The 10880-nt window shown below is 35.3% G+C and overlaps 2 protein-coding genes and 1 non-coding gene across 6 annotated transcripts; 1 reads left to right on the top strand and 2 right to left on the bottom strand.

Moving 5' to 3' along the window:
* Positions 1 to 3491: 3491 nt before the first annotated feature.
* Positions 3492 to 3573, top strand: TRNAL-AAG (transfer RNA leucine (anticodon AAG)). Its single transcript has one exon. It is a non-coding gene; the product is annotated as a tRNA-Leu (tRNA).
* Positions 3574 to 4391: 818 nt separating this feature from the next.
* Positions 4392 to 6975, bottom strand: LOC138135916 (sorbitol dehydrogenase-like). 4 transcript variants are annotated; one of them, XM_069054890.1, is made up of 10 exons: positions 6776 to 6975; positions 6500 to 6566; positions 6417 to 6450; positions 6263 to 6367; positions 6153 to 6212; positions 5940 to 6099; positions 5705 to 5889; positions 5477 to 5655; positions 5282 to 5403; positions 4392 to 4628 (listed from the first exon to the last, which is right to left on the bottom strand). In XM_069054890.1, the coding sequence occupies exons 1-10, from the start codon at positions 6832 to 6834 to the stop codon at positions 4460 to 4462; spliced, it is 1140 nt and encodes a 379-aa protein (XP_068910991.1). In that variant the 5' UTR covers positions 6835 to 6975; the 3' UTR covers positions 4392 to 4459. The 4 variants fall into 4 exon arrangements, with proteins under 4 accessions (XP_068910991.1, XP_068910989.1, XP_068910990.1 ...); XM_069054888.1 differs by having other exon boundaries at positions 6500 to 6670; positions 6776 to 6907; XM_069054889.1 differs by having other exon boundaries at positions 6500 to 6571; positions 6776 to 6905.
* An 11-nt stretch (positions 6976 to 6986) lies between these two features.
* LOC138135918 (sorbitol dehydrogenase-like) lies at positions 6987 to 10746 on the bottom strand. Its single transcript, XM_069054892.1, has 9 exons — positions 10559 to 10746; positions 10447 to 10480; positions 10186 to 10290; positions 10015 to 10074; positions 9803 to 9962; positions 9446 to 9630; positions 9214 to 9392; positions 7471 to 7592; positions 6987 to 7255 (listed from the first exon to the last, which is right to left on the bottom strand). Exons 1-9 carry the CDS (start codon positions 10613 to 10615, stop codon positions 7087 to 7089), a joined length of 1071 nt encoding a protein of 356 aa, XP_068910993.1. The 5' UTR covers positions 10616 to 10746; the 3' UTR covers positions 6987 to 7086.
* Between the last annotated feature and the right edge of the window lie 134 nt (positions 10747 to 10880).

Genomic DNA, 10880 nt, shown 5'->3' with positions numbered 1-10880 from the left:
TAAAAAAAACTATCTATAGGCTTTGCCATTTCTATTGAAACACCACCTGTTGATTGACAGTTTGGCAACGCTGCAAATATGTTTAGTAATTTTTTGACTATTATTGCCAATCTTGATTTTTGTTGAATGTCATGTCATATTTGACTCAACGCGTCTTTCATTCAATTATAACCCAATAATTATCAAGAATTTATTGTTTTTTCGCGAAAATAGAGCAAAATAAAAAAAAAACCAGTCCTTATGGGTGCTGACATGAAGAGAACTCTTATTAAATTATATGATTTAACTGCATTTAAGTCAGCCAATGTGGTAAGTCGGAAAAATTTGTGTCGAAATTTCAGAAATCTTTTCCGTAAGTTAAAAAGGTGTTTTTCTATCATTCTAAAAAGCGTCTGGGTCTTCAGCTTAGAACGTATTTACATCTGCTAAGAATGCTAACATTTAGGTATAACATCAAAATTAAATCCCGCACTTTTTATTACACGCCACTTGGCACATGCGCCTTGAGGGGACACCTTAAATTATTGCTCTAAATTGGAATTAATTGTAACTTTGATTTTCATCTCTTCAGCTAAACTTTAAGTGCAGTTTTATTTGTTATTAATTATTATAACTCATTTAACTTTAACAGCAGAAAAGTGAGGTTATGTGTTAGTTTCGTCGATCTTCTGTGGTTTCAGTATAAGAAATATTCAATAAAAAAAGCATTTCAGCAAGTGTAGTTTATTAAAATACTTAATACATAGAAGTACATTGAAATAAACCAAAATAATTATTTTTTTACTTAAACTTTTCCCAAATTCATTCAATTATGAGTTTCTCAAACTCCTATTTTTTTTTTAATCCTTACAACCTTATCCCACATTGTCTATATACCCCCATAATACCAATTTCTTTTTCCAGATAGGTATCTGATATTACTGTCTACAGAATTATCCAATCACACCTGAGAGGCGAAATCCTTCAAGATTCCAAAACTGGCTCCAATCCTTTGATTTTGTAATTTCTTTGTTCATTGATTAAAATTCTTTGAGTTTCCCTTGGGTTTTACCTTCCATCTTCCAGCAGGAACACTAACCACGACAGATAACCACGCTAAAAACCACTCACTCACATTTGTAGTGGTAGGACTCGCAGGCGTAAAATTTTTAGATTTCTATTGACATTTATATTAAATTATTATATATATTAAGAATGCACGATGCGTCGACGAAATAAATAATTGCTAAATGTGTAATTAGATCATTGATTTATCAATTTATCATACTTATTTTGACAGTGATTTGCTTTGACGTTTTAGGAACTAGAAAATGTCAAAATTTCAAATTTCTCACTAAAAGTCGTTTTACAACCAACCGAACCTGTTACACATTGCTAAATTTTAGGAAAATTCCAACAGGTGGTGTTTCAATAGAAATGGCAGAGCCTATAGTCTAAGCTTTATTGTCATTATAATCAATTATGATATATGTGATCATGACTGATGTTTCACCTAAATTGTCACGAAACTGCCGCCAGTATCTCATTTTAATAAAATTATGCCAGTGAAATGTCCGATGTGTGCGAAATTCCGTGCTCGCCACTGTATATTTTAAAGAGTTCTATTGGTGATTAAATGTATTACGTGGACTTCCATAATACCCTGTATAATTTTAACTGATAATAGAATTTTGCTTAGAATTAAAAAATGTCATCAGCTTGCTTTTGCTGTCTCAATTAAAATCTTATCAAGTTTTTTTTTTATGGCAAAAGTGTGTTTATCTCCATCGCTTGTTCTTTTCGTTCGAAATTTTAAATTTTCGGGTTTTGTTTAGTGCCGAAATGGAGAATTACGCCAATTCTAAATTAACAAACATAGTGATTTTGCATTAGCGTGAGGAAATGTTTTACAACCGTGTCATTTGTACAGTGACATGTTTCCTGAACGATATCTTCTACATTCTCCTTTTTTTTTCGTTTTTTTTAAAGAAATATCAATTAATTCTTAGTAGACTCTTATTCTCACCAGTGTCCGAATCGTGAAGAATTTACAGGATCTGTTGCAGAGTGAACATTTTCAATGAGACACTTGGATAAGTTTAAATCAGAAAAAACAACTGGAAAAAGCATGTCAAACCTAATGTTAGCAACAAGAAAAAAAAAAAGATTCAAAGAAGAAAGGCGAAAATGTATAAAAATGGATACTTACTGTAAAAAATACAAAATATTTATTGTAATAATTTGAAATAACACAGTGTGTTTAACTACACAATCAAGATATTCTGGACCTGGTTAATGTTCAAATTCGAAAAATATGGCATTTGTTTCATTTATACAGAGTGTTTTTGAAATATACGTACCTACATGTGGGTTCAGCAAACCACGTGAAATGATTGGTAGCCTTTTGCATTTTGCATAGCGTTAAAACAATATTGAAAGTATTTTTTTTAAATGCCACGACATCTCCCTCCGATTGAGACAGCTAGGGCTATGCAAAGCTGAAGAAAATTGGTCGTTGACTGCTGTGGCGAGAGAATTACATTGCAGTAAGACTGACATCTTCAATATGAAGAGGCGTTGACAAGAAAACAGGTTTCACGAACGCCAATGAATACAGCCTAATTTAATCTAACGAAAAATACGGAAATTTTCGAAAGCTATCGTTCACTTTTGGATGGCCGCGATTGTACAATAATTAATTATTTTATTATTGTTGCTAAGCAACCAGAAGTACATAATTCAGCAGGGTCCTGGAAGTTTTCAACAATTTTTTAGTTATTTTTAAAATCTCGAAAAGGCTTTTGTTATCTTTTTTCTACGTCACTAATGGCCGATTTATCTTTGTACGTCTATTTCCAAAACAGCTCTATAGTTAATTTGTCTCTACAATAAATTGTGCAGCTACCCTAGATTAAAAATTAGGGATTAGGGCGGCAGTGACTGGCATATTGGGCCATTCATTAGGTGGAAATTTTTTTGGCCAGACTATATCTAGATACTTAAATTTAAAAGTCCTGTGAGTTCATCCATAAATTGTTGTGTGGTTAGTGTCTTTAGTATTAATCACTAATGTGACAGGTATTAAAATAAGTACAAAGTGTTATTTTAATGTTGTGACGTCGACTTTTCTTGTAGTAGGTGTAGATTTTCTATTTTTACATTCTTTTAGAACATAAGCGCGCTTTCTCAAAAACTGTTTATTCATGATCTATTTTAGGGGCATGTGTAACATTACCGTGTATTACCACAAATATTTTTTCATACTTTCCAAATCTTTCTTATACTATTATTACCTACTATGTCTAATTCATTTCACTTCAACTATGATATGTAATAAATATGTAGTTCACTACTTTAATTTAAAAAAAAGTTTCTCATTAAAAATGAAATTTAAATAAATATGAATATTAAAGCTTCAAAAATATTTATATAATTTTTAATCTTTATTTAAAAAAATATTTAAATGTGCCTTCGCGTTTACATATGAGATACAGGATGTTTTTCAGGTGTAAGGTAGCGTGGCCGAGCGGTCTAAGGCGCTGGTTTAAGGCACCAGTCTCTTCGGAGGCGTGGGTTCGAATCCCACCGCTGCCAATCCTTTTTTTACTTGTCAAAATATTTTGTAAAAAATTTATTTCATATTCAATAAATAACTAACTGTATTTATTACAAATGAAAATCTAAGTGACTAAAAAAAATCAAAAATATGTAATTGTTTGAATTGATTTAAAGACCGACACGCCATCTGGTTTTAAAGTTCCTCGATCAGAGAATAACGTGAAGAATGCGGGAAACGGAATGCGAGCTCCTCGCTTGGCCCGCCTAATATCAGGCTAGCAGAAACGGGAAGAGATGGAGGAATCTTCGGCCTCTGCATCTAGTCAACTCTATTCAGAAGTTATTTCAAATAAAGTAACATTCGTTTGTATTTTGTATGTGCGAGAGAGTGAAACGAACTTTTACTAACGTAATCACATCCCGAATCGACCGCATGTACTGGAAATAATTTGAAAACGAGCCAAATCCAATAAACAATTTATTGCGCGGTAAACGAGCATGAAATCGATTGATGTAAACCTATCGGAAATATTGGCGGCTTAACGGTTACCTCCACACCTTTCTGCTCTCCTAGTGCTCCAAATCAGATGTTATTTAGCCTCTGATCGGTCATCGGCCATTGATCCGATTGGAAATTGAACTCCATCGTCTCTCGATAAACTCCAGCCGTCTCTCTCGCAACGCGCACGTTGTTACCGCCACAATTTATGGCAAAAGGATAAGGGTAAGAAAGGTAATGATTTTTGCATATTTAAACAATCTTATCAGCGCAACAAACGACATTTTTTAACAGTTGAAAATGTATTTTTTTGAAAATCTGTGTTGTATGTCATAATAAATTTCATACAAATTAGCTTGCTTGAAAATCTTTCTTACAACCATCAAAATACAAAAACAATTTTTTAATCCATCCGAAACCACATCAAGGCTTCCAATCTGGATTGGCGTGTATAATAATTTTGATTGGATAGCCCTCTCCAGTTCTGGCTGTTTGGAAAGCTTTTACGGTATCTTCCATTTTAAAGTGGTGTGTTATCAAAGCTTTTACGTTGGCTTTTTTATTTTTTACCATTTCAATAGCGGTCGGGTAGCTAGAATTGAGTTAATGAAACTGTTAATGGAAAAGTGCGTTTACATAAATAACTATTGCTTATGCAAAATATCTATCTTGTCATTATTCTTGGCGGATTCCATTTACCATTTGGTATTTTATTATCTCCAAAAAATTAAAAAGCACAGACGACTACAATTAATTGGATCACATCAATCAACGAATTACTCGTGTAAACATCGTGTACGTTGTTTTGGCATAATGGGAGGCCATGAATGATTTTTTTACGCGTTTACTGTTTGATTTCCGTCATTAAAGTGCCTGCCATGCGGACCTATCAAAATGAACATAACATGTTGCTGAATTTTCCACGATGTCTGAGTATTCTTCTATTGCAAACTAGTAAAACTAACAACCATGCACTAGACATTGACGCTATTTATAACCTCAAACTTAGAAAAACATAACCCAATAAACAGCTTTACTACCAAATTAAATGCAAAATTTCCATAGCCTCCCATTACGCCAACGTGAATGCATTTTAAACGTGGCAATTAACCACAAATATTTTGAGCGACATTTTTTATTCGACTTTTAGTTTTTCTAACCTCACCATATTCATATTTGTTCCAATTCGAGATAGAGATTTAATTGAAAATTTAAAAGCACTTTTCCACGATATTACATACTCACTCGTTGTTGTATCTAAATATTCCTCTTATGTCGACTTCGCGAAAAATGGCGCTTGTTAAAGGAAGTGTCACTTCAAATTTATCCATCCCCGCTAAAACTACCACACCTCCTGTTCTTGTGACCTAAAAGTTTCAATAAAGAAACTAAGACCTCTATAACCACAATTTAAAACGGCAACGGTATTTCGAACAAAACCTGCAAAGCAATCCTGATGCACTGCTCAGCACCCGTACAATCTATCGTAACATTCGGGTCTTCCCCCAACGTCTCTTTAATTTTCGCTATAACATCTTTATCTTGCATGTCTTTTCGTATTTTCATAACATAATCGGCACCCAATTCTTTAGCTTTTTTCAAACGAAAGTCTGCCAGATCTACAATAAAATCCGTGAGGGGGTCGTTCAGAGTACGTCTGATTCGTGCCTGTGATGAAAACTGCGGTAGCCGCCATAGCTTTCGCGGCCATCATCGTCACAAGACCTATGGGACCGGCGCCCATCACTAAAACGACATCTCCGAAACGGACGTTTGCTCTTTTACAAGAGTGAACACCCACGGCTAAGGGTTCCATTAGGACGCCCTCATCGAGACTCACATGATCGGGAAGTCTACAATTTCGGGATGTAGTACTACTAGTACGACAGTGGTACTTGGTTACTTGAAACAGAAATCAGCGTCATGGACGTAGAATCTTGTCAAATTCCCATCGATGGGAGGAGTTGCGCAAAAAGCCATGTCAGGACAAAGGTGGTACCTGCCTTCTTTGCAAAAACTGCACACGCGGCAGCCGACTCCGGGTTCTATCGCGACTCGATCTCCTAATGTGTTTTTTCGTGATTTTTGTGTGGTTTGTTAGATTTTATTACATTACCCGGTTTGAGATTTTTAACGTCTTTCCCCACTTGAACCACAGTTCCTGAAGCTTCGTGACCTGGAAACACATCTTCTATATTACCGTTTTAGTTGTTTGGGAAGTGGTACCGATAACCATCGGTTTTTCAACTACGAAAGGACCGATCCTTCCCTCTACAAGATAATGAACGTCCGATCCACATATTCCTATCGATTCCATGCGGAGAAGCACCTCTGCAATTCGCAGAAATAATCGGAAGAAGGTCTAGGTGTCCATACTTACGGTGGTCTTTTGGTTCAGGAATTGGCCTTTGTTCCTTCAAGCACACATGCATTATTTTTGTAGCGTCCGGTTTCTTTACTTACCAATCGCAAGTCGCCAATTCCGTACAAAACAGCCGTTAAATTGTCTGTCTGTGGCTTGGTGGTTAAACTAAACTGATCATTTAAATTAAAATAAAATGCTAAGATCGTTCTTAAGAGTTCGTTTACAAAGAGGGGGAGAAATTCGTGAGTATGTGGTGACCAAAAACGGCGCTAAGTAGGTGGAAAATAAGGTTTTCGTAAGTGAACGTGTTTATATAAGCAATAAAACATAAATATTTTAAGAGGGTTTAGTCAAAAGAATTAAAATGGACAAACCTCGGGGAAAATCTCTTGGCGTAAATTTTTGAAATGTTTTTTAAATTTCGAAAAAGCATCTTTCTGAAGACAAATTTGTTCTAGCGTAAAACACATGTAGACATATATTTTGATTTCTAGTACTAAAATTTTTTGATCTAAATTTGCCACACAGCGGAATTACAAATTTTGACAATGACAAAGGTTACGTCATAAACAAGACAAAACAAAATAATAAAAAACAAGTGTATTTTTTCCAAAAATATAATCGAATGTTTTTTAACCTGACATAAAAAGCCAGTAGGTAAGTATGTATTACAATATTAAAAAAATCATGGTTTCCAGTCAGCACTGGCGTGAATCAAGATCTTAATCGGATTCCCCTCTCCCGTTTTGGCAGTATGGAAAGCTTTCACAGTATCCTCGATTTTGTAGTGGTGTGTTATCAACGTTTTCACATTTGCTTTCCCGGTTTTAACCATTTCGATGGCAGTTGGATAGCTGAAAATATTTTAACATCAAACAAACACTCTGAAATCGCTTAAACCCTCCAGATCTTAATTGTTGTTGACAGGGTTTTCAAATGTGCCGACTTTAATTGCCCGACAGCATAAACCACCGCAAACATGTTATGAAGAGTCACTCGAAATCGATTAGATAAGACAAAAACAAACTTCACATGACAATGTACTAACCAAAATAAAACCACCACTTACTCGTTATTGTACCGAAACACGCCTCTTATGTCTACTTCCCGGATAAGGGCACTGGTCAAGGGCAGATTCATCTCAAATTTACCCAACCCGACTAGTGTGACCACTCCTCCAGTTTTTGTAGCCTGTAAAACAATTTTAGACACGAAGATGAGGAAAATATGTTTTTTGCATAACGTAATGAAAGTGGCACTTTTTTACACGAAAAATTGTAGTGAAAGTAGTACTTTTTTACACGAAAAATCGTAGTGAAAGTATGTTTATAGTAGGTATATCCGTACTCCCGCACTGTCAGTGTCAAATTTTTGATTTTTTTTGTGTACCTACCTATGGTGACATACCTTTTCAATTGCCTGTACACAAAATCTAGTTATAAAAACATCAACAAGAAAAGTTTGGTTATGTTAATGGAGTTAATTCTCTTCTTTCCACACAATAATTAATAATACCCCGCTTCTCTCTGGCAGTAAGTATTCTTTTACGTTTCATATCTTCTTCTTGTTCAGTCATTTCGTGTAAGTAATACTTTTAATGAAAGAAAATGAACCAAAATGAAAATTTCAATCTTTTGCGCCAACGTTAAATAAAAAATTACTAATAATCTCAGAACAACAGTGCGGCAACTTGCAAACACTTTGACAGTGTGGGAGTAAAAAAAGGGATACTACTTTTTTGCATCGTTTTATTCAATTTCCTTGGAGATGATTGTCAAAGCATACCTATTTTTTGTTTTTGTAATTTTTCATAAATCCTTTTAGACCAAATTTCTCATCTTACATCGATATGCAAAAAAAAAAAATGTGTAGAGTTGCGGAATTAAAACTGCGGGCACTATTTTTCTATCACTTCAATAAAATCTCTGTAAAGCACCTTCTACTGTCATCATGACTGACATTCAAAAATTAAACTTTTCTTTGTCAGTCACCCAATCAATTTTGAATTTTAAGATTTCAGTTAGTTGCACTGAGTGTAATTAAATCATCGCTTTGATATGTTGCCTACCCGTGATTATGCCACAAATAATAATTTTTGAATGCCAAAAAGACAAAAACATGACAAGAGTAAAAAATAAGGTTATTAACGTAAAGGTTGTTTTAGAATTTATATCATGACATTGACAATACTGCCTGAAATTTTAATTCCGCAACTGTACAACACGTTATGAAAGTCTCGGGCTACGCCCTTGTTAATCAAACTGCAAATTCATGAAAAAAAAAGTATGACTTTCATAAGTAGTTGTGCAAATAACTAATTTTGTTCGACACTGTCAAAATTTTGAGAATGTTCTCCTGTGTGAACGCATTTTGATAAATGTCACAAATTGTCAAAATGAAACGTCAAGCTAATTTTAAAGATTTTAAGCGATTTGGAGCCTTTAAAGGGCTCGTTGAACAAAAAAACGTATTCAACTCGTTCGTGGGCCTTTAAAACGCTCATTTCAGTCGCGTTTTAAACTGGCCCACTCATGCCATAAAGAACCCAATTTACAGTTGGCTTAAAAAAAAACGGGAAATGAAATTTGACCTAATGTGAACTGAAAATTTAATTTGTCAATTTATGTCAATTTGTGTCTGTTTGACAGTAGTATTTCTGACACATAAGTGCAGTTTTTTAACCTAAATTCTATAAGGCCGTTTCAAACTATAAAAATTTAATAAAATCTTACAGAACTTTTTCTGACAGTTCCCGTTTTTTTTTTAAGCCAACCGTACACGTGAACTCGTTAAATAAACAACAATTTTTTACCTGCAGGGCAACTCGGACGCACTGCTCCACACCAGTGCAATCCAAACTGATATTCGGGTCTTCCCCCAAGAGCTCTTTAATTGTCTTAACAATCTGTTCTTCCGACATGTTCTTCTCGATTTTCAAAGTATAGTCTGCGCCGATTTCTTTGGCTTTTTTCAGTCTGCCCTCGACAACATCTAACGAAGGGTTTATGATTTCAACGAGAAAAAATTCAAAGTACTCGTCGTACCTGTGATTATAGTTTTGGTGGCTCCCATCGCTTTAGCTGAAAGTAGAGTCACGAGACCGATGGGGCCAGCTCCCAAAATTAGTACCACATCTCCGAAACGTACGTTGGCACGTTTACAGGCGTGAACACCTACGGAGAGGGGCTCCATCAAAGCCCCCTCGTCGAGGCTCACGTTGTCGGGAAGTCTGCAAATAAGAGCAACAGATACAAAACCTGCTCTCAGATTATGATAATGGAATTTGAACAGTCGCAATAACGGTCAGAATAATCTACTGGTGATATTTGCATTTGTAAATTTAGACATATTGAAACGTCCTTGGTTTTGTTTGTTTGTACTGAATTAAAGACGGCGCATACTTGTAGCAAAAGTCAGCATCGTGAACGTAGTATCTCGACAAATTTCCATCAACGGGGGGAGTTGCACAGAAGATCATCTCGGCACAAAGATGGTAGTCGCCTTCTTTGCAGAAAGAACAAACGCGACATCCCACACCCGGCTCGATGGCAACGCGGTCACCTATTAACCGCATTGAAATGAATTGTTTACGCTATTTTACGACTTTGTTTACCAGGTTTTAAAGATTTCACGTCTTTACCGACTTGGAGAACGGTCCCAGAGGCCTCGTGACCTGTAAGAATGTTACGCTAGGTTCAGGCATCTTATCTTTGGAGGCACGATAAGAAAGTCATTAAAATAATAAATTCACAACGTAAAATAAAGTTGTAACATTGAAAAATACCAATTATCATGGGTTTTTCGACGATGAAGGGCCCGATTCTTCCACTGACCAAATAGTGGACATCTGAGCCGCATATCCCCACCGACTCCATTTTGAGGAGGACCTCTGTAATGTAAAAAAAACATTGTATAAATCTGCGCGCTATCTTTACACCTACATCAACAATATTATTGATAGTTTGTCTAGAGTATGAATAACAACCAGTTAATAAACAACAATAATATTGTTATTTATTATGCAATACGAGAACTGACTACTTACGATGATCTTTCGGTACTGGAATTGGTCTTTGCTCCTAGAACGCAACAAACATTTTTTTTACAAAATTCGGTGCAGTTTGACTAGGTTTTGCATATTTTTATCCGCGACTTACCAATCGCATGTCCTCGATGCCGTACAAAACCGCTGTTAAATTGTCTTTTGTTGCCATTTTGATAAAATAAAGCGATATGAGCACTCTCTTCTAATAAGCCACAACGTATATTAAATTGTTGTACGTTACTGATATGCTTTTATAATGAAATTGTGTTGACGTAATATCAGTAAGTAAAATGCACGGCCGGAATGAAACTGGAGGGAGGTTAAATACTAAAATGTGTAAAATCTGATACCGTATGCGAAGATCTTGTTTCTCTTTCTTGCCGCGAGTTGATTAAGATTAATAGAAGTTTCATTGATAAAATATCATCAATGCA

The sequence above is a fragment of the Tenebrio molitor genome, chromosome 7, assembly GCF_963966145.1.
Source record: "Tenebrio molitor chromosome 7, icTenMoli1.1, whole genome shotgun sequence".
Lineage (NCBI taxonomy): Eukaryota > Metazoa > Arthropoda > Insecta > Coleoptera > Tenebrionidae > Tenebrio > Tenebrio molitor.
This window is presented reverse-complemented; position numbering and strand designations above follow the sequence as displayed.